At 39.3% G+C, this 24,498-nt stretch overlaps 1 protein-coding gene across 4 annotated transcripts in view; it reads right to left on the bottom strand.

Annotated features, from left to right (window-relative positions):
- Window positions 1-5,487: 5,487 nt before the first annotated feature.
- The window catches only part of znf385b (zinc finger protein 385B), a 63,903-nt gene continuing 44,892 nt past the window's right edge, over window positions 5,488-24,498 (bottom strand). For 2 of the 4 annotated variants that reach the window (XM_042002795.1, XM_042002794.1), the window contains exons 5-11: window positions 15,133-15,270; window positions 14,872-14,982; window positions 10,049-10,220; window positions 9,593-9,961; window positions 7,964-8,148; window positions 7,491-7,586; window positions 5,488-6,837 (exon numbers count right to left, since the gene is read on the bottom strand). In XM_042002795.1, the coding sequence (XP_041858729.1) occupies window positions 6,568-6,837; window positions 7,491-7,586; window positions 7,964-8,148; window positions 9,593-9,961; window positions 10,049-10,220; window positions 14,872-14,982; window positions 15,133-15,270 (1,341 nt within the window). In that variant the 3' untranslated portion in view covers window positions 5,488-6,567. The remainder of the gene's footprint in view (window positions 6,838-7,490; window positions 7,587-7,963; window positions 8,149-9,592; window positions 9,962-10,048; window positions 10,221-14,871; window positions 14,983-15,132; window positions 15,271-24,498) is intronic. The other 2 variants (XM_042002796.1, XM_042002797.1) reach the window with 2 other exon arrangements.

Raw genomic sequence — 24,498 nt, forward strand, 5'->3', positions numbered from 1 at the left:
TTCATATATTCTTATGTTGTTAATGTCTTTGTAAAGCCCTATGAATCCCCATGTTGTTGAATTGTGCTGTACAAATAAACTTGCTTTGCTTTGAATGTAAAAGGAAACGTCTCACTGAGTAACTACTTGGTTTAACTAAAAACTCATTTGACCTACTGGTGTTACTGGCACCAACAGGCACAAGAAAACAAGGGAAAACTTTAAAAATAAAATAACTTTTTATCGACATAAGACAACAGGGCAAGGCAATAAAGTAAATCAGTTTCAGTGTGCATAATGAAATGATAAAAAAATAAACCTTGGGGAAGGAAAAATGACAAACTGATGGATTTCAGTGTTCCTGCCTGCTGCTCCTGAGTAAAGATTTTTTTTTTTAAATGGCAGTAATGAATAAATCAACTACAGAACATGAATGTAGAACAGTTGTAAAGGTAAAACTGAGCTAATATCAATGTGTTACTAAATAAGTGAACAAGTATGTGTGGAAAAAGTAATACAAGAGTAAAGAGGGAAGATAAAAGAGTGATAGCGAGTGAATTGAGATGCACAGGGAATTAGTGAAACAATAGCCCACCAGCCATTTAGGATGTACAGCCATTTTTAATTAAAACAAACAAAAGAAGAAACAATTTATTACAGAAATGAAATGATAAATGAAATGTTACTTTACATTTTAACCTGACAAAATTTCATTTGCATATTTGCATGTCATTATTATTCTCATAAAAAAAAACAAGCTAAATAAATACTGTACATAAATCTTTTGCAGGAAGTATTGTTTTTTAACACATTTGAGAAAGGATCAGTTCAGAGCTGAAATACAAAAAAATACCTTAAAAGGACTGTTTTTTGTCTCAAGTTGACCATCCTAACCAAGCAGCTTGTAATTGTCTCTGGAAAGTTTGAATTGGCCAATTGATTGAATCTAAACTTGTGTTTTAGTTACTCTTTCTTCATCTTTCTTAATCTTTTAATTAAATTCTTTCTACAGTTTCAAATTTGAAAGATAAGCAATTCATAGGTGACCAGGTAAATAACATCAAGTTTTATGTTTCATACTGAACTCAGATGTGTTAAAAATACAAAACCCACTCTGCCAGGTCCAGTGAGAAGCCTTGTATCGAATAGCGTGTGTGAAATTTGCATTATTTCAGCGTTTACATGGCATTCGAGTTACTCTGGAAGCAACGTGATTGAATCATATAGTTGACGCTTATTCCAAACACACAAACATAGACACACACGCAAACACACAATCTTAGTTTAAACAGTGCATCTCTGTTAACGTCACTCTAGGGTTGCAGTATTCAAGCCTTCCAGGCCTCAGGGTCACTGAAGCAGAGAGAATATAAAAGCAGCAGCTGATCTGTACATTATTGCATCAAAATGACATCATCAGACATAAGAAGAAGTTCGTGTTAACAGCTGGGAGCTTCATTTTCCATAAATCAAACTTTAAATCAAGCTTAATCAGCATCAACCCAGATTTGACACTTTTTTTTTATTATACATGTTGATTGGAGACATGAGAGAGTGAATTGTGCATAGATTAACACACAGACATACACACACTATGTCCTTAACCTGTTTGTTCGATACTGGAAGACAGAACTGCTTCAAGTTACTCAGGAAGAGGCAGGAAAACAGAAAACAAAGTAGTGACTCTGGGAAACAATAGAAAACATCTAATGCTTAAAAAAATATTACTGATGCTGACATCATTTGAGAAGTTAAAATAGGATTTCAGCTCATGTTCTTAGCATTTTTGTTATGGTGTTCAAGCTCTGCAAAGCACTGTCCAAAGCAGGCTACATTTACACAATGAAATGCCTGTTCAAGATGAGCAATATTCATATAAAAACTCTGGTGGATCCTATTAGCAGATATAGTTTAATCAGCCCGACGACACAAATACATTACTGAACTTTTACTGTTGTCCTCTGGCCAGAAGTTTTTATAGCCATTTAAACAACAATAAAATGCAAAATATTAAGTTCAAATGAAGTCATGAACAAAGAAAAGTATATTCCTCATTAAAGGTAAATACCCCTTTTTTAACTTTAGTTTTTACATAAACATCAAATGCCCATTTCTTATCTTTCTTAATTATTGGTCAGTGGAATTGTTCCTCTTGCTCATACTGGCTTTTCATAAAACATCATATTTTCCTTTAACTCACTGGTCACCATGATCAAAGCTGCACTCTCATCTCCCAACCAGCTGGATTTTTAATAGAATTGCTTAATTCCTTAAATGAGTCTTAACTGTCTGAGAAGGTAGTTGTCCCAAAGTTGTGCCTGTTCAATGAGAAAGACCTTTACACCTCACTGTCACCATTGTTTTCTATGGTTTCTGAAGGTATGTAAAGCTTTTCATGAGTGTCAAACAACCCAAATTGTAAAAGAGCTGAAGAGAACCATCTGCTCGTGTCCACCAAAGGTTCCAAACAGGACTAAAAGAGGAGGATCGAGGAACACCTGGCCAACAACAACAGCAGGCAGGTGTGGCAGGGAGTCCAGCAGCTCACTAACTACAGGACCAGCCCTGGAGCTGCTGAAGGAGTTGCCGTGCTGGCAGAGGAGCGCAACCTCTTCTTTGCCCGTTTTGAGGTGAAGTTTTCAGAGGCAGCCACACCATACCTCACAGTCCACAGCAGCTTAACCCTCAATGTTGAAGAACGTGAGGTTAGGTGCACACTGAGGGGCTGTCAACCCAAGGAAGGCCGCGGGACCTGATGGTGTCCCGGGACGGGTGCTGAAGGACTGTGCGGATCAGCTGGCTGGAATCTTTACCAGGATTTTCAACCAGTCCCTGGCCCAGGCCACAGTCCCTCCATGTCTGAAATCCTCCATTATAGTCCCCCTGCCAAAGAAACCTCACACTTCCAGCCTGAGTTACTACCAGCCAGTAGCACTCACACCAGTGGTGATGAAGTGTTTTGAGAAACTGGTTCGTAGTCACATCACATCACTCCTGCCTCCAAGCTTCGACTCCCACCAGTTGGAGTTGGACAGACAGACTGGTTGATGTTGGGGTTGGAGCAGCTGTTAGTGTGGTGAAAGGAGAATAACCTGCTCCTAAACACCACAAATACTAAGGAACTGGTTATCGACTACAGGAGGAATAAAACGGACATTTTACCACTTCACATTAGGGGGGACTGTGTAGAGAGGGTAGAGGACATCTGGCTCTTGGGGGTCCATATTGAGGAGGACCTGACCCGGAGCACAAACACCCATGAGCTGCGGAAGATGGCTCAGCAGAGACTCTACTTCCTCAGGGTACTGAGGAAAAACAATGTCAGCCAGAGACTGCTGCTGTCATTCTACCGGTGCACCAAAGAAAGCTGTCTGGTTCTTCAGCTGCACTGTGGCTCAGCAGACAGCGCTCCAGAGGGTCATAAACACGGCCCAGAAGATCATTGGATGCCCTCTCCCCACACTGGAAGAGCTACACAGTTCCCGCTGCCTCAGGAAAGCACAACATATCCTAAAGGACACATCATACCATGGACATTCCCTGTTTGAACTGTTACCATCAGGAAGGAGGTACAGATCTATCAGAGCTAGAACAGACTGAAAAACAGTTTTTATCCTATGGCTGTAACCACACTAAACAACCTCAAATAATTTTTTTGCCGTCTGTTTACACACAGCAATAAATACTACCTCTGTTTACATACAATATGGGCAATATAATAAGTATAAGGTCGACTGCGTGGAAGATTTGTTGGGTTTTTTTTGTTGTTTTTTTTTTTTTTTTGCTTTTCTTTTTTAACTTAGCTTAACTTAGTTTTTATTCAGAAATCTGTGGTTGAATGTTAAATGTATGTTGCTGCACTGCATTTTTGACTGCACCTTCCTTTTATGCATCTTAAACTGTGGGACATATGTTTGAAACCTACATTTTGCTACAGTTTTTTCCACTTCTGAGTTACATTTTTGCCACTTCTTGGATGGGCTTTGACAATAACATCACTTGGACTAAGTCTGAAATCAAAACTACCTGGTCAGGGTTGGAAAAGGATGCTGGTAAGAGCTTCTTTATACAATGTGGCTGTTACAAATATGGATGCCATTTTGGGAGTAAGGGAGTAAAATTATTTAGGTAAGATTAGAAACTGTAACAACTTGGTTAAAGTTGAAAATGCCACCACCACCTTAGTGGATGCCACTTTTACATGTCACATGCAGTTCCTTTCATGACCACTAGAGGTCACTTATTCTTTAATCGTAGTTTTAGGTAGTTTCTTCACTGCTAATAACTCATGGAGCTATTTTAGAGAGAGGGAGGAGATAATAAGTTTAATAAAGAGAATTAATGCCTGCATAAATAAGAAAAAAAGACACAAAAGCAGCATAGTTAGTTAATGTACTTACTAAGTAATGAAAATTAATACACCGGCGTAACATTTAAAATGGCAATATAAGCTGAAAACTGCATTTCAACTTAAGTCTTTTGTACTTTCTGCAAAAACATTAATCTTTCACAGCATTTTGTTAGATGGTAACAAGGGTGAGAAGACCTGGTATACTAGGTTAACGGACAATAAAACAACAAAGATAACTAACTGTGATCCCTGTTCACCCATACCCCTGAGATGTAGCTGAAAACTGATAATAAAGCTATGAAGTGGATATTAAGGTTATTTATTTTGGTTACATTGGTTTGACTTAAGGAAAAATAACTGGATCGTTGAATTCTAAAGGTTTTGTTGATGTGAAGCTTTGAGATATAAACCAGATGTTTGTTCAGCAGCAGATGTTTGAAAGTCGGGAAAAAACTTTCTTTTATAGTCACAACATATACGATAAAATAAAGTATTGGAATAACAAAAACAAACAAAAAAAAATTTAAATAAAAAAAAATACCCAGTAGTTTGTTTTGACCATGGAAAGTGAGTAATCTTATTTAAGGGAAAAGTGGTGTGTGCATTTATGTGTTTAGGAAAAGTTCTTAGTAGAGGTTCTGCTCAGATGCTTCAAGCTCCAGAAGGTACAGAGACAGCTGGAAGATTCAGGGAAACAAAACCAATATAAGTCGTATTTTTTAACTACAAAACCAGGAGGTAATCCAGGACCAAGTGAGTCAGTTTCAGGCTGAGGAGACAACAGGGACAACGTCAGTGATGTCAGACAGAGAGGACATCAGAGGTCATTGGTCCAAATATACCACCGGTTAAATCAGCAGTGACAGAATAATAAAACTGTCCTGGATCACTTCTTCTGTTGTGGTTTTAAAATTTATTGCTTATATATTTTTCTTTCTTTCTTTTGTCTTTTAAGGAATTAAGCTTATTTGTTCTTTTTTCACTGCAATCTTTAAAGAAAGTTCAGGTTATTTCCCACTTTTGCTGTAGCTGCCATCAAGAATGCAGGGGGGGGGGGGGCACAGGTATATTTTTGGGTCATATGACATCAATTATTCTTTATCATCATTATCATGTGTGTATATATATATATATATATATATATATATATATATTTGTTTTCCAATAGTAATATCGAATCACTGACTGTAACCCAACCAGACAAGCTGAAAACAGATATTTATCCACCCTGTTTAGACTGCTTTGTAATAAAGTTAAAAATAAATCTGTCTCTTTTCATTTGCAATAAATCCATTAAAAATGTCTGGGGTCTAAGGCAGATTTGAAAATGTGCATTTTTCAAATCTGCCAAATGTTTTCAAACAGTGAATTAAAATGAATAATTTTCTACAGGTTTACATCCACAGTGGGGCTATTAGAAAAATATGACATGCTGCCGGCTTTATCCTCATGGATATCCTTTATCTTTTATTTATTTTTTCCATCTCAAGATGATGCATGTTAGAAAGATGAAGCAGGGACATCATGTTTGTGCTGGTTTGCTCCTTCAGAATGAGGAAGAACATCATTCTCCTCTTCATGTTGATGGCCCAGCCTGAGCTGGGCTCAGGGTCCAGACTGTCTTGTCCATGTTTTTGTAAAACAAGAGGCGTCTATAGCTGAGTGGCACCAGTGTGTCGTTATCAGCTTTTTTGAGAGTGCAGGTTTAGAATTGCTTTACATTTTCTTTCTCATCATCTCAATCAATTCAAGTCAATTAAAAAAACTTTCTTGGCTTTTCAGGCGGCTACTAGCATGAAAATCCCCTATTTTTCTCGCACAAGTTTAAATTTTTCTCCAAATTTTCCTTGAGGTGGACCACTGGTATCGAGTGATTGTTGAGCATAGCGATATAAGAAATGTTCACTTATTGCTATCTAGACAATGCTGGATAATTCTGTATCTTTTCCAGAAAATTTCCATGTTTACATGAACCGCTCAGCTACTGATGGAGTTGTGTGGTTCATTTAAAGCAACAGCTCCACCTCCACGCTTGCTTTGGGTCAGCTTTGAATTACAGAACTCTAATCCAGGCAGAAGGAGAAGGAGGAGGTTTTGTCCTCTCATGTCTCTGTGTGAGGCCTCAGTCAGGTGAGGAGGCAGAAACCATGAGAGATGATGCTTCCCCTGAAGTTCCAACAAATAGCAGGCCAGAGGCCAAAGGTTGGTGGTTCGATTCCCCAAAGTCTCTGCAGTCATCAGTACGGTGCGAAGAGAATCGATCCTTGGTTTGTTCTGACAGGTCCAGGAGCTGGACGCAGGAAGGAGGCGGTAAAGAGGGACGAGGATGCTGGAGGGCGGTGGTGAAGAGAGATGGCAGGGGTGAGGGGTGAGGAGGTGGGAGAGAGGAGAGGTGAGGAGGACAGAGAGGAGGGAGGTAGGGAGATGGTGGGTGGGAGAGGAGAGGAAGGAGGAGGAAAAGGAGCAGAGAGGAAGGAGGGAGACATGGAGGGCTTTGCCATATCCTTCTGAAAACAAGGACATAAGGAAAGGAGAGAAGAAAAAAGGAAGGGAAGAAATTAAGAAATATTAAGAGAGATGTAGAGTCAACAAGGAAAGAAACCAAAGGAAGTTGGTGAGATTGAATATGGTATCGAGGAAACAGGATGATACAAAGAGGGGGAAAAGAAAGGAGATAAATAAAAAAGGAAACAAGAAATAGATGAGAGTACAAGGAAAGAAGGGCAGAGAAAACAAGAAAGCAAGGAAACAGAATAAGAGGGAAGGAGATTAGACAAAGAAAGGAGAAAAGGAGGTTGAATAAGACAAATAAAAAACAAGAAGAGGCGAGACGGGAAAGAATATGATGGGACAAGAAGTGAACAGACGATAGAAAATAAGCAGACAAGAAAATGTGGAGATTAGAGGAAAAGAGACAAGGAAACAAGGAAAAAAGAAATAGAAAAATAAGGACAGGAGAAAGGTTGTGTGACAAGGAGAAGAAAGAGTTAGGATGGAAGGGGGAGGGAAGGAAATGTGACAAGGAGAGATAAAAAAGAAAATTAAATCTGAAGTATTGTGCTGATTGAGTGATTGATCTGAGTGTGTGTGTGTGTGAGTGTGTGTGAGAGAGAGAGAGAGAGAGAGAGAGAGAGAGAGAGAGAGGGAGAGAGACACTTACAGTGAGTGAGCTACGCTGCTGTTTGTTATAAGGGCTGTATTTGGGTTTGGTGGGTTTTCCTGCTACTCTGTCTTTGTGCCTCCTGCTGGAGATGTGCTGCAACAACAACAACAAGACAGAAAAGGCTGAGCACAGAAACCAGACAGCAGACAGAGAGATGTGTCCTGTCTGACTGCTAGCGGTGCAAGGCAAATCATCAAACCAGGACTCAACACAACTTTAGACAAAATATGTTGAAAGCAACAAAGTATCAGCAGTGACCAGAAACAAGCTCATGTTTAATTGATGTTCTTATGTGAGCTCTTTAAAATGAAATCACATAATAAAACAAGATATTTTACTATTAAAATAGCACATTTACTAGTTTTCCAGCAGAAAACACACTGCTTCCTAACAAGCAGAGGCTCTGTTTTGATGAGACACACTGAGACAGCAGCAGATGCAGCAGGCCGGTAGGACCTGTGAGCTGCTACCTGTTTAAGCTGGATCTCAGAGTTGACGTGGACGTCGCAGATCTGGCAGTGGAAGGTTTTGTTCTGCAGGCCCGAGCCCTTCAGTCCTGAGCTGCTGCCATTTTTCAGCTTGGCTCCCGGTCGAGGGTAAGCTTTGATCGGCCCGGCGCCGCTTCGAGCCTCCAGCATAGTTTTGTGCTTTGAACCTGAAAAAGGAGAAAATTTTGTGAAATATGAGAAAGAACTCTAGTTTGTCACAAGCAGCTACTGATTTCAGGTTTTAACTATGGTAATCAACCTGCAGGGAAATGGAGCCTGTTGAGGATTAATAAAAAGGTGACATATAACTTCCCCACCCTCTTTTTTACTACAACTTGGCATACATTTCATGAAGTGTCCATGATATGCTTTAGTCAAAATACCACAAAGATACAGCATCTCCATTTCCATCATGTCTTTACACCTCTGGTTATAGCAGTCAGTTTTAGAGGGCGAGGTGAGAAACTCATCTCCTCTGCTGGGCGTGTCTTATTTGAGATTTGTCCTGAAGCTTTGAGCTGCCATGCAAACCTAAATTTGGACACAAGTTGCTCTCAATAATCCTTGCAGCACCCTGAGACCATATGAGATAGCATGCAGTACATAGCCTGAGAGCTCACGCTACAACTTTAGTAACATTACAGCGACCTGATGAGGCTCACTAAACCTTAGACTTCCATCAAACCATTTGACTGTATTTTAAGTTTTCAGCAGCTGACATTAAAAGCTATTGCTTACCGTAAATGGGTAATAATTCACTGATGTTTACATATATGTTTTTGACCTTAAAACTTTGTGCTTCTGACTTGTTTTGATGGCACCCCGACAGTCATTATGTACATTCCTGGAGTTGTCGTTGCCCCTGCAGCGTCCAGGTCATCCCATTACAACTGCATTTTGCTTTAAAGCGCCAAGACATAGGTTAGGACTGGAAACTGGATTTCAACACAATGATCGTTTTAAACGTACACCATAGCTGATCCAGCAAAGAAATGCAAAGAGGACATTACTGGAGGAAGTAAGGAAAAGAAAGAGAAAGTAACAGCAAGAGAAACGAGTGAAAATCAGACTGAGTTGATGAAGAGAGCTCAGAGAAGAGACAAGAGGCAAGAGGGATGCCAAATTTAATCACAAATTAGAATTAAAAATGTCCACTATTATGACTGGGAGTGAAATCAAAGATACCAAAAATAAGAATTTAGATTAAGTAGACACCTTAAATGTTGGAAATGTTATAGGCAGAGCATTATTATTACCTTATACAGTGTGTATCATGTATCAGCTGATTAGAATCTACTGTTGACAGCAAAGCAAAAAGAAAGAGAAAGAGTTTTGGCTTCCCACTGCTGAAGTACAGTGAAGGCAACATTATCTGAATCACTGGGTGGAAATGAAGATGAGGCTTGAACCCTCCAAATCTGAATTGATTGATGTATTATAAGGATCCCAAAGTGACCTCGCAGTTGTGGCTTAGGTTGATTTTTTGTGGAAATTCTTTAAAACTCCTTATTTTGGGGATTTTTAGTGAAATATTAAACTTTAATAATAATGTGTAAAATCAAAGGTATTAAAGTTACAACCCAGATGGCTTCACATCTGGTTCCTCCTCACCTGCGTTATGAGCCTCCAGCTGTGACAGAGAGTTGACGGCGACTTTACACAGAGAGCAGTACAGCAGCTTCTTCGCCTTCTCCTCCTCTGACTCCACTGAGAGAGGAGTATCCTGGGAGGAGGAGGTCTTGGAAGGAGGAGGAGCAGAAGAAAAGGAGGGAGTGACAGGAACTGGAGGAGAAGATTTAGAAGAAGACGTAGAGGAAGAATTTGAGAGGCCAGGGGCTGGCAGAGCAGACGGGGGGCTGGATGGAGGGGGCTCACTGCCTGCTCTGCTGGAGGAGGGGGAGGAAGAGGAGAGAGGGGAGGTGGAGGTGAGGAGGAAAGGCTTGACAGGAGATGAGGAGTCGGCAAAGCTGGATAATAGTTCTATAGGAGGAAGAAATAAATCCGTTTTAGAGTTAAAACCATAACCTGTAAGTCTTCAGATCAGTTTTATTGGTGGTAAAAATCAACCTGTTTGCTGATTGGTGCTGCTGTTCGCTGAGGTAGGAGGGGCGGGGCCAGCATGACCACAGCTGCTCCCATTGGTCTCTGCAGTGACTGACAGCTTGGCCTTCGCCTTGTTTTCTTGAGATTTGAGCTTCTTGGCATGACGGCTGCCTCTGTAATGAGCCTCAGCCTGAGACTGAACAAGCACAGACAGGAACGTTTTATTTACTGTGTCAAAAAGTATTTTTGTGTTGGATCACTTCCTGGATTTAGACAATATTTATTCAGGTGCTCTTTGGATAGGACAGGCATAAATCCGAGGGTTTGACACCCAGACGAAGGCTAGTAAACCAAAACATCCATGGGTTTGTTTTTACTTTTCTACTGTCTGGTGCTGATGTCATTTCCTGTGTTTTCACTCTTTTACTAGATTCTCAGACTATAATTTCTCATTGTGGGTCTAATTCAAAGGTTTAATTTGAAATGACATGTTCTTATAGTAAAACTATTCAGCAGCATGTTGCTAAAACATGTCGTCTTGCAGTCATCTTCCAACCGGAAGGTATGTGGATCAATTCCAGGCTTCCACTGACTACATGTCGGATTTTCCTTAGGCAAGACACTTACGTTGACTCCCGATATGCTTATCGAGGTATGAGTGTGTGTGAATATGTAGTGTAAAGCGCTTTGAGGGGTCAAACTGACTGGAAGAGCGCTATATAAGTACAAGTCCATTTGCCATTTTTACCAATAATTCAGCATTACAACACAGTCTGACTCATGATGGGCAAAAAACATCAAAGCTGAATCAGAGGCAACATTTTTTACACTCCTCCACATCTTCTTCTTAATTGTTTACAACAGAGACTTTACTACTTTCCTGATTTAGCAAACATAAAAAAAGCTGGTATAAAAGGTTCTGGGTTTAGTCAGTTTCTTGTTTCTTATTTTTTGTCTCATATTGTTTTACTTCTGATCCTTGTTATTATCTGATTGAATTCACCTGTGTGACTGTCTGAGTGTTTGCACCTGTGCCAACTGTGAACTCATCATCCCACCTGTGTTCTCAGCCAGTTACTACTTATCTGCCATTTTCAGATTTTCTGGGATTATTCTGTCTTTTACTGACTTTCTTGTCTAAACTGCTGCTGACTTTCACTTAGTTTTTCTTCTTAACTCAGTTTAGTTTTGGTGTTCATTTGGACACATCTGATACGATTCAAAGAACTGAATCTTTGACAGCTTATTACTAAGTTATACTATGTTTGGGTCTTAGACTGTAAAAGATGGACATAAACTTTGGGTATAAAAAGTGAAACAGGTGTGTATGGGCTCAATGCAAAGTCACAAAGACTTTGCAGTTGTAAATGAATTTTTGCAAATATTTCAATTTGTATTTGTAAATCAATGGTCACCCTGTAAAAAAGGCTGAAAGTCAGGGTTTGCAAAAACACTTCTATTTTTCTTTACAGACATAAATCTTTTACAACCATGCAAATCCTTTTTCAGGCAGATTATTTTTACAGCGTGATAAAGATTAATCTACAAATACAAACTATAAAATTATTTGCAAACATTCATTTACAACTGCAAAGTCTTAATCACTTTAGTGAACCATAGATATGCAATTAAACTGCAATATTTAGAAACAACCAGCAGGGGGCGACTCCATGATAAGAAAAATTCTTACTTTCATTTTATCTAATAATTCAAGGAACAAATTCATATTCATTTTATGTCAGCCACTAGTTTTGAATCTTAAATCAGCATCATCTTGTTTTGGGCTCATTCAGAGTCAAATAGAGAACAAAGCAGTGCATCCTTCAGAGCAGAGCAACCAGAGCCACATGGACACATGTGTCCTTGGGTTCTCAGTCAGACCCAGATCGCTGGGCTTCAGAAAACAAGAGGACAAAAGTCAAAACGCTGATCTGAAGACTAAAACTGTATTCCTTAAACAAGTAGGTAAGATCCTGTCCACCCACACACACACACACACACACACACACACACACATATATATATATATATATATATATATATATATATATATATATATATATATATATTTATTTTCAAATAAAAAGCCCAGCTATTTGTCATTAGTTATAGTATTCAACCCTGCTCCACTCCACTGACATCCATCTAAGTTTTAGCTGCTGCTGCTGTCCAAATAGGACTGACATTGTGTGTCTGAAGATGTGGTACTGTATGAACAGCACATTAACAAACAAGCAGCACAGCAGCTCTGAAGCTAAGGGTGCTGAGGCACAGCACTGGGTATAGGTCATCTGTGTTTTGGAAGCCCATGGTGCATAATCACTGTAATAACACACACACAGAAGAAGGAAAACAGACCCGAAGCGTAAAATAGGTTTCAGGTTGTGGTTGCAGGCGATTGCTATAGTGCATATGAGACACCAGCTGTCACACCACCTGAGTGGACATCTGGACTGATTAAAATGGGGAAGTATTTCCACTGTTTAATTGTCATGAGATTGTCTTAGGGCTGCACTTAAGAGTGATGAACCAAGAAAAAGTGCATCCATCTTTATGCATTGCAAGTAAGAAGGTGTATCAATACAATGAGGCCAGGAAAACAATAACCCGCAGAGGCAGGTTTTTAGTCCTGGTTTGGAGCCAAAGGCTCCTTTGCTTAAGCTCCAACCAGCTATCTGCCAGGAAAAATACTTCAAGAGAAATGCCAACTCTTTGCTGGTCCAAAACCAAGAACTGTTTAGAGATTATGGTGGCAAATAAGACCAATTAAAACTGATGGGTATGCCCCTATTACTGCAATTATCAATTAATTGAATTTCACTGAAGAAAGCAGAAAGCAAAGCCAAGATAATTGTTATATGTTGAAAATAAACAGGAAGTAAACTGTGAGGGTAACACAAGTCAATGGACAGATGCCAATTGTAGCATATTTACAATGAGCAATGCAAGTTGAGGCAAATATTGGTTAAAAATCTTCGGCACTGAGATTCTTCCAAAGTCACAAAGACTGAGAATCAGTAATAAAAGGAAGGATCAGTAGGACTTTACCATAAACCCAATAAGGACTAAATAACACAACATTGCAGGTGCAAAGCAGTCATAGAAGTGTGTGGGATCTATAGAGGTAATATTGGCCTCTCCTCTCTCAACGACAAATATTTGGTTGTCACAACACACCCTCACACCAACTCCTCACCTCCAGGTGTGGTCTGGGTGATCTGAAAGCTTTCTGATCCCGATCATGTGTATGTATTTACACCTGCATTAATGTGTAATGAAGAGTGTGACCTTTTCATGAGCTCATGCAGTGTGTTAGGTGTTTCCATGCAGAGAAACAGTGTATGAGCTCACTAGAGTACTGCCCTTATGTGACTGTCTACAGTCTGCATGACTCAACTTTTACTCAGCTTATTATACAGTTAATGCTTCTCTTTTTCCCTCCCCCCATCTCATCTGCACTGATTCCTGTTTTCAAGTTCACTCATGAATAATTTAACTGGCTCATACATTAGTCATGATTGACTGACATGTCACTAACGAGGAAGCTCGTTGCCTCTCAGCAGTCATGAATGAGACGAGTGTCATTTACAAACTATTGTGTTATAATACAGCAGAGGAGCAGGTGTTAACACCTGATGTGCTCAAGGAACAGCTACAGTAACTCCCAAACTAGCTCAGCTGTAATAAACCAATAAGATCATATTTCCTACGGTAGTTTTCTGCAGACATTTTTTTAAAATAACAGCTAAACATAAGCCTCAATCAATTACATTGCCACCTTTTAATTTTTAAGTCACACTGAATAATTTTCTTACTATTCAGAACTTTTGAGTTTTCAAAACAATGCAATGTGTAAAAACAAATAGACACTCATAGAATAATTTGCAAGTACATTAACTCGCCAGTTCAATAAAGTCATTAATTACTGACTGCTTTAGTCCAGATTACATTTAACTCCAAGATGTTTTGCCCACGTTTGCAGAAAAAACTGAGACAGAATGACTTACACTGTTGGTTTTGCTTTCCATCATTAAGACATTGGATATCTACTTCATGCTGCATTAGAGATCAAGGAGCATTTCCATCAATATTTTTCCATCATCAAATGAAAGGTGCATAAAGCATTTATATGGAACAGAGTTTAAAATGGCCAAGGAAGTTAAAAGGCCCAATATAAAAACAGTCTGGAGGAAAGTGAGAGAGCAAAAACGCCTCAAACCAGTGTAAATATTAAAAACCAGAGTAAAAGTTTTCAAAGACAGAAATGGATGATCTGGCCTCCTCCTTTGATCTGATTTTTAATTGTTCATGAGAAATAAATATATTTTGGTCTGCAGAAAAGACACATCCAACACAGATGGTGTGATGCTCAGTGATGGCGAGGGATTATCCAGCCTGTCTCCTATTATATTTAGGTGACCAAAACCACCTGGATGTTTACCAGAATAATATAACTTTGCAACATGTCGTGCCGTTTGATTGGCTGGCATTTCTGCTGCAGTGAAAAAAACCTGCCTAACTTCCTAACAAAGAGCCCAGAAATAATTTCTGCCAAGCGAAACACTACTGCATTCAAAATGAATGAGGAGTGAAGGCGTTAATGCCTGAGACACGTACTTGTGAGTCTCGGCTAACTGACTGGCACTTTTTTCAAACTGATAAGTTTTATGTCTGTCTTCTTCAAGCACAGACATCTTTCATCTGAATTTAACTTCAGCTGTAGGTTGAATAATTTCAACTAAGCTAAATCTAAGAAAATGTGTTTTGTGTCTCTCCTCTAAAATGTAGCATTAATTTATGCTTGTATTTACCAGCAACAACAACACATAATGTACACACATACATACATCAGAATTAAACCTCAGCTGGCAGACGTTACAGGAGATGACTTGTTTCTTTTTTGGTACCATGGTAACACCAAAGGTGTGGTTGATGACAGCCTTCTGCACCGGGTCCATCTGCATAAGACACACATATGTCAAAAAGTCACCAGCTGTGCAGCAACAGTGATGACAGATGTATTTTTTTTTTTTCTACAGTCACTATGTACACCCTGCAGCTACAACACACTGCTGATAAACAAACACACAATGCACACACTCATGTACCGTGTTGAAGTTCGGGAAAAGTCCAACTGGTGACGTCGTCTCAACTGGAAATGGCATGAACGGTTTCATCATCACCGAGGGACCAGTGGCACCTATGAGCCCTGGCAATGCCCCGCCCACTGCACCGCCGCCACTTCCTGGAAACAGAGAGATGGAATAATTCTAATAGCCAGTTTTCTGAAGAATAAAACAAGTGAGTTTTACTTATATAAAAAACTGAAAGCAGAATTTCTTTGTGCTCTGGAGCATTCTGTAAACTTTTCTTCATTAATGCTGCCACCACAGAAATGTGAATGAACTTTGCCAAGAGCACTAATACAGTCTGAAACCATCACTGTCCTTTGAGCCTTTAGCTGAAGACAGTACTTTTTATTTTAGCCCAGAGTACAATATCCATCCATCTGTCTGTCCATCCATCCATCCCTCCATCCATCTACACTAACCCAACAGCTGTTAGGTGAGAGGCAGGGTACATAATGGACAGATTATCGGTCTATCCCAGACACAGCATCCATTTCCTTCAAAAGAAAAAAAGATGTTTGGTCTGACCACAGTACACAATTTCACGCTGTGATGGTTCACCCCGGAGGCTCCTGAGCCCAGACATGTTGATGTCACCTCTGAACAGGGTCAACATAAGCTTCATTTTTTCTTTGAGGAATGTCATTTACAAACAGTTCAGAAATGTTCTTACGCATTATTTAAAAAAAAAACAAAAACAAAAACGAGAGATCTTCTGCCCAGCTTTGCTTCTATAGTCTTTCTTTTACATAAATAATATCACTAAATTGCTCCTGTCTGTCTCCAGAGAAATAATGCAGAAAGTAAATGTAAGAATCACTGCAGGCAATTGTTTACTTATTTATCTTGCACACCTTCCTACCTTCCTTAGTGTTTACATATTATTCCAAGATAATCAACCCACTAATTTTAATAACAAACTGTAAATAATTGTTTATTTGTTTGTTTTTAAACTGTGCTACATATCGCTAGTATTATAACAATGAAAATTTTGCATTTTATCTCCAGACATCATTGATGAAACAGCCGAAGGTCTGGAGCCATTTGATTAATAAGTTATTGGTACTTTTTTCAAAGTATCAACAAACTGGTGTTGATACCTTACAAAATAACCATGAATTGATTTTCAAAAGATTTTGATATAATCTGACTATGACTATGGATGGATGGATGACTTCATCTCACATAATCTTATTTTGACTTAATCTCTGAGCCAAAGCATCATAAACTGGAAGATGAATGGTCAATAATCAGAAAGAAAACATTTCTAAAATCTGGTGGTTTGGATGTTCAGACATCCAAGAGATATGAACACTTCTTGACAAAGCCTTGGAAAAAACAAATGGAGAAAAAACATCCTTTGTGCTCATGATGTTACAACCTGGAGAACTGAGCAGGTTCTCTGCTTTACAAAATTATGGGGAACATATGGAAAAAGGCCATGTGGAGCGGCAGCTGCTGGAGGCAGAGAAAGGTAATAATATGGAGAGACCAGGGAGAAGAGGAAGGTGCATAAGTGGCTGACATAATGAGTTTGTGTCCAGTTGCCACAGGGCCAGTAAGAGCAGCTCCATGCTCTTCATTTCCATTTAAAGAGGCAAAAAGTGCACAAACCAGGACACCTAAAACAGGACCCACACTGACCACATCAAGATACTATTGCACAACAAAATGGTTGTACAATAAAAAGAAATAATTACATCTAAAGTGATGACAACCTCGGCCTTTATTTGCAATAGTAGCACGTTGTTTGTGCACATTTATGTGAATAGTGAGTTATTTGAGCAAAAGACTGAAAAATCCAAAGTGTGAATCCACCTGCCGCCGGCTGCGTTTGTTTCCTCCTCAAACGAGGAGGTGTTACATGAACAGTACATATTGTGACTAACAGTTTGTATCCAACGAACATGAGTGCATTTCTGCCATCTATAAATCTGTGCGTGTCTATACTCACAGCTTGTAGAGGCCCTGCAGAGAATTCTTTCATAACAACAGGGTGTGGGTGGAAACACGACAACTGAATCAGCCCTGGCACTGATGGAAAAGGCGGTGGATGAAAAAAATGGAGTCTTACTGGTATTGTATATTCGTCAAACCCATTATATTCCATTTTACAAACATCATAAACCAGTTTAACCATCTAAAGTGTTCATTATCACTGTACAATAAACCACTGATACAATTTATGTACACATTATGACCAGTTTTAATCCATTCTCAAAGAGCTATAACCTATTCAGACAATTCTGTATTCACTTTAAACCAATTGTATTAATTTTAATGCACTATCTGCAACCCACCGCATACATAAAATAAGAATCTTTCAACCCAATTAAACTCTAGGCACCTTTCCTAAATCCATGAGAAGTTATTGTGATTTACTCTGAATATCTGGTATTTTATTCCAACCCATCCAGGACCCATCATAACTCACACCGGCCTGTTTTATAAGCCATCCAGAATTAACTTTAACTCACTGATATACATTTGAAATGAACTGGATCCCAAACTAATCCATTCTAGACCAATTCAAATGTGTATATCCAATGCTAAACCACAGCTAATTCCTCATAACATCTAAATTGACAACGGCTCATTCCAACCCACTACAAACCAATTCTGATCCATTTGGCTATCACTTATCTAACAATAATCCATTCTAAAAGGTATTTTTAAATCCTATATTTACCTCATGAATCGTCTAAATTTACAGTAGTCTGTTATAATCACTTTTAATTTCACCATAGCCTACCACTACCCAAACTTAATACTTTACAATCCATACCAACACAATCTAAATGCATTATAACCTGTGCATGAAATCCAGTTCTAATTCTGGAAGATGAGGATTTCAAATACAGTTTAAAAATAATCTGAATTAACTGGATTAAAAGATCTGCCTTACTTGTACCCCCAAAAATTTGTTTGTCAGTGTGTGAGAGAGATGTAGCTGTAGATGAGCTGTGCAGCCCTCTGCTGCATTCTGAGTTTATCCTCATACAACAGATCGGTGAGTCAGTGTCTGTATTTACGTCTACAGCTCATTAGAAAGCTCAGAACAACATGACACAACACAGTGTTGTAATCGAGCGCATGAAACCGGACACACAATAGCTCAGATAGCTGCCCGGATCAGCTGCTATTAGCTGGGAGATTATTTGTGATAGTAAATACAGGGTGGTGTCTATTTTTAATGATGGCGTTATGTGTCAGCTTGGTGGATCTGCCAGAATGAAAGCTTTGCCTCCTGTAGTCATGATGAAGATGTAACACTACTGAATCTGTCATTACTTCATAAAGTCAATAAATTAAACAAAAAGTCATTTCACCACCTTTTAATTCTTAATCTATTTTAGTATGTTGGATTAGTTTTCTGTTGGACTGACAGCTTGTAATAAGTGAGTACAGATGGTGATTTACTGCACACTAACGGGTGCACTGTCAGCATTACTACACTGTGTGTACTTAGTAGCATTTAGGGCTTTGAAATATGATACGACGCTCTCAGCATTTGTGGATGATGGTTAAAGGAGTCTGGGGAGAGTTGGGCTGAATTAGAAGTTTTAGCAGAGAAGTCCATGTTAAAAAATGTCCTGTCATAGATAGAATCCTGTAAAACCTAAACAACTTCTTAAAAATCAGTCTTCTGAAGGACTACTCTCAACAAATATCACAAACCAACATCAACACTGCAAGAACCCTGGAAACAACAGAACCTTCGGACTTCCCACAAACAACCTGTGCACTTCAATTTGGGCGTAATGAAGCCTTAAAAGTTTTAGCACCACTTTAATCTTATTAAATGACTATGTGGACCATTTCAAATCAACTTAAAATGCTTCAAGGAGTAACTCAAGCATTACAAGAACCAGCTGAACGACTAAAACGTCTACAAGAAGATTTAAAAACACTCGAGAGAACCACAAGAATCAAAGCAGAACCACAGCTCAAAATTTACCATACTTCATCCTCAAGCTACCACAATGAAGACCACATGAATTACCCTAAAGTGCTCCAAAACATCATTGAGACATTATGAGAACCAGCTGAACCTGCCACCAAAATACCAAAATGATCCAGGCTAATCACTGGAGGTCTCTTACTAAGACTGGGCCCTTTATTAAAGCCCAGCTCATATTACAAGAGATTAAGTCTAATTTTCACGTCCCAAACAAATGACCCATATCAGAGACAAACCAGAAGTTCGATCAGCTGCCAGTGTGTGAATGCTTGTGACAAACTCGTATAGGCTCACAAACACTTCTCAATCCCCGACTAATTATCTAGTATGAAGTATTGTGACAGATTCAGGAGAGAAGACCACTGAGGGACAGGTGAGCAAAAACAGCTGGAACTGTTTCATCAGTGAAGCAGATGAGACAAAAAAATCTAATATTTTGTCCAGTCTCCTGTCTCAGATGAGCCTTTTAGTGTGATCAAACTTTTTAAAAGCCCTGAACACATGAGACAACAAGGCACTGTTTAAAGAGTATAAACAATGAATCACAATTTAGACCAAACTGAGCCCAAGCTTAAAAGTTTTAAATAGCACAAGAACCAACAATGAAACTACTTAAAAGAAAATTGCCAGAAGGGCAGATCAACCGAGTACTCTTTTCAAGGACACCTTCCAGCTCCCCTTTTCCCTGTGACCTCACTAGCAATAAACACCTTTACTTTCTTCAAGCTATCAGCACCATATTTGAGTTGGCTGTTGAATTCTGGGAGACTGAAAGTGTTACAGCCTTACACTGAGACTAAAGGCCCCTTAAAACCTCTTCAGGAACCCCTCAAAGCTGATTAAAGACATCTTAAACCACTTCAAGGACCCCTTTAACATCCTGAAGGACTATTTATGTCTTCCTCAAAACTCTTTAAGCCTTTACAAACCCTGTATCCTAAGCTGTCTCACTACTGTCTGACCTTTTTTTCACAGTGAATGTTTTAGCATCCATCAACACCACACTCAAACACAGATTTTATTCTGAACACTGATAATTTTCCAAAATCAAATTTGCACACTGAAAAGCATCACGTTTACCCTTCAGCGTGGTCTCATTTTATTTATGATCTATAAGAGCTGAAGATATCCTTTAGAACGTGTGAGAGTAATGAATAGCATGGTGACAGAGTAGTCTTAATTCTGTCCTTCTGTCCTATGAGATCTGGTTACAACCCACACATACACGTACACAAGCACACATGGTGACCCTTCTCTCTTACAGTAAGTTTCTGTTCTAAGAAGCTGCTATAAATACTGATCTAATGCTGCTTCACATGGAAAAAGTCTATAAACTGGCATGAAAACCAGCTAACATCAAAGCAATGATCCAGCACTTATTTGAGGCTGTTGGTGATTGGCCAGACGATCTATTATTGGCAGCACTAAGTGTAAATAAACTCTCCGTTGAGATTCTTTAGATGACACTTTCATTTAGATTTTAGAGTTATACTTATCTACATAGTGACTAATTGGTCCAGTGTAATATTCAGAGAAGAAAATTAACTTTGGCCACTGACGCCCACCGTCCATTCACAACTGTGCTTGGCATTTGAAGTAATTCCTATGCCCATTCTTACCCCTAGATGTCAGTAATTCTTACACACTGTACCTTTAAGAACAATTGACACAGATATGGTAAGACAGTTAAACTGGTCTTACACTGGTACGAACTGGTTCAGACCACAAAAGATGCATCTACTGGTTTGAATTTGTATAATACTGTAGAGTGGTTTGGAGAGTTTCTAATTAAAACTACTGTAGCAAGTTTAATACAGTTTATACACAGACCTATCAAAGGTGAAAGGTGGTGGAGGATCCAAATGCAGAACACAAAGCAGAAGACGGCCAATTAAAAGGCAGAGAGAAAAATTACTTACAACTTATAAGTTGATAACCAAAACTGGTGTAGGGCGGGAAAACCATAACGTCCATAAAAAGGACTGGAATCTAACATTGAGGTAAACATGGGGCAGGAACCAAGAGGAAAACTAAGACGACAACCAGGCAAATAAGCAATGGAATCCAGACAATATATTTACTAAGCATACTGATGACAGCAGCTACACACTTGTGTGGCAGTCAGCACTAAGACTAGGAGAGCAGCAAGGACAGAAAGTTAATCACAAGAGGAACACACTCTTAACAAATAAAACTTTGGTGCCGTCTAACAAAGGCCAATTCTGCATCCATCTTACATCCAGCCTCTTCTCTGAGCTCTCTCCAGTGAATAAAGTGAGAACTTTCTCACTTTATGCAGGGTAACGATGACTCCTGGAATGTGCTTAATGAATGTGAGCGTACCATCAAAATTAGTCAGACGCACAGTTAAAAAGATAAATAAGTAGATAAAAATTCACTAAAAGTTGTGCAACCACAAAATAAAAAGTACAGTTAACAGTGCAATCAGACAATAAATGGAGGAAAAAAAGGTGTAGGAAGGGCCAAACATAAAGACTGAAGTGCTGGATGGCAGCAGGGACAAACGAGTGCCTAAATCTCTCTTTCCTACACCAGAGAGAAATAAGGCGTTCACTGCGACTGCTCCTTTGACCAGCAAAGAGGATGTACTCTGTTGTCCAACACTGCCTGCACCTTTTTCAATGTGCATCTCTCCACCACAGTGCATAGTGAGTCCAGTCTTAGACCCACCACTGCAGAAGCCTTTTTTTACCAGTTTGTCCAGCCTCGTCTTGTTCTTCTGTTTAATGCTGCTTCCCCAGTTAGACAGTAGCATAGAAGAGTGACCTTGCACCCCACAGACTGGTAAAACATGGAGCATCTAGTTGCAGACAATGAAGGACCTCGATCTCCTGAGGAAATAAGACGGCTCTGTCCCTTTTTGTAGAGAAACTCCATATTCTTAGACCAGTCCAGGGTGGTTTAAGTGGGCATCCAGATACTTGTAGCTCTCCACCACCTCAATGTTTGCATTCTGAATCCACAGTGGCTGACTCTTGGACCTTGTCCTGTAAAAATCCACGACCCACTCCTTCATCTTTGCAGTATTCAGGAGCATAGAGTACTTGTTAAACCACTCACGGAAGGGCCTCCTAAAGTTAAAAATATAAAGTTTATATTGTCATACTGGCAAAAGACATTAAAGTTAGTCATACCTGGGATGAGAACAACAATCTTTAGATCTATCTGTTATAAGAGTCATGTAGGTCTGAAGTAGACAGTTTCATAATGGAACAGTTAGATATAAAAATAACTCATAAAAGACAGCACTATACTGCAATATATTGTTTTTAAATTTTGACTTGTTTGTCAGTCAGATATAAGAATAGAAGAGCACAATTTTTACAGTTAAATATAGGTTCAGTAGATTAGACTATTCATTCAGTCATTATCTGTGCCGCTTTGTCCACTACGGGTCACGGGGAAGCTGGAGCGTATCCCAGCATTTTAGCAGGTGAGAGGCAGGGTACAACCTGGACAGGTCACCATCACAGGGCCAACACAGATAGAGACACACCACCACCACACCACCACGGCTGGATTTTAACAAATTTATACTGGATGTGTACTCCACATTAGTTGGATACTAGAACTGAGTTGATATCCATTCTTACAGACCTGGACGCAGTAAGCAGAAAACCAATTTATCCATTCAGGAAACCCGTGGAAGCTGATGAGGCAACTTTTAAAAACTCACATGACTGAAAGCTAGCTGCTAGCATCCCAGCTCACCTGGCTAATTAGTTTTTCACAGTATACTTTTGTCTTTCTCAAGAATACATGATACATATTTAATATATGATTAGAAATGTTCAAATAGTATTACTTTCTTAGCATGGGGAAGCATTAATCATCATTACTTTAAGTTCCACACATTTAGATGATCCCAGCTTCTTTCGTTGTGTGTCCTTTTCCTGACATCAGCAGCTGCTGGGATTAAATGCCCTATAAACTGATTCTAATCCTTCCTCTCATTTGTAGCATCAAGCGTCCTGCTGGTCAGTCCAGTTTCTTCTGCAGCGGTCAGATTTATGATTCTGGCAGCAGTCACAGTCATTTCTGGCATTCACACCTTTCGTTCTCTCTCTCATACACACACACACACAACCAGAAACACATATTTACACTCACAGTTAGCTCAGCTTGGAAGCCCACATGAAGGAAAATCTCACACAGTGTTCTGCTGCACTGTGAGTTGCAGAGTGAGCCTCCTGTAACCAATCTGACCTGCATGGATCAGTATCTAGTGGGTGTGGTAACTAGAAACGTGGTTGATATTTAATCACTTGAGGCCTCCTGGAGTATACATCAAAAACTGACATACTGAGTTTCACACAACACTTTCAGTTACAGTAGCAGCATAAAACTGGCACACAGAGCATCTTATTTTTAGTGTGAAGAAGAGCTGCGGTGTGTGTTCAATGTGATCTTACTGTTTGCTGCACTTTATGTTATAGCCTACATTTTTCCTTATAATGATGCATTGCTGCAGCCTTTACAGATGCCATTCATACTTATCTACATTTAATGCTTTGTGCCTGGCATGCTTTATCTGCAAGTTTTGTTTTTCTTTTCTTTTTGTTTTTTGTTTTCTTTTCTTTTTTTTTTATGAATTTGACTTTTATGACAAACACTGGGTTACACAGCTGAAATAACATTAGGAAAGTAGAACAATGGGAAGCAGTTTAAGGGGGGGGACCCTTTTCACCACCAAACACGCATGCAGCAGAGCACCTGTGTTACTGGAGATGCTTATTGGTAAAAATGGCTGGAGAATTTTTCAGAAGTAAAGCTGTAGCAGACGATAAAGTTGAAGATGATGACAAAGAAGAACTTCTGCTGAAAAAGGAGCAGTATCTGTTTCTTGAATATGCTTTGGTTTTAAAAGGTCAGACGTGGACCAAACAACTATTTACGGCAAATGCTGCTGAGCTTAAGTTGTCCCTGGAGGAGGCAACAGGAGCAAATTGTTGTACCACTTTAGCTGCAAACATGCTTTGGAGTGCTGAGAATGAATGAAACTAAGAGCAGCATCCTCAGCATCCTCAGGTAATAATTTAAATGGCTAGAGGGCACTTGGGTCAGATGTGACTTGCAGATGTGTTTGCTTGGGGTACCATCTATGACAAAAAAGCAAGTGGTGGATCAAGGAAACCAACTTATGGGGTACAATTCATATAACCAAAGACATCGTTCTGCTAAGTACTGATGGATTCTGTACTGAACTGCAGAGATACAATGCATTGGGAATTTGTTTCCTTTTAGTCTTTTTTTGGCAACAGAATCTACAGGCTTATACTATAAAACATCTGCTGTAAACTACCTGACTTGCAAAGCTATCTTCTCCTGGGAAAACCTGCTTGGAAAGCCTTTGTTTTGGCATT

This window comes from Melanotaenia boesemani, chromosome 12, assembly GCF_017639745.1.
Source record: "Melanotaenia boesemani isolate fMelBoe1 chromosome 12, fMelBoe1.pri, whole genome shotgun sequence".
Taxonomy (NCBI): domain Eukaryota; kingdom Metazoa; phylum Chordata; class Actinopteri; order Atheriniformes; family Melanotaeniidae; genus Melanotaenia; species Melanotaenia boesemani.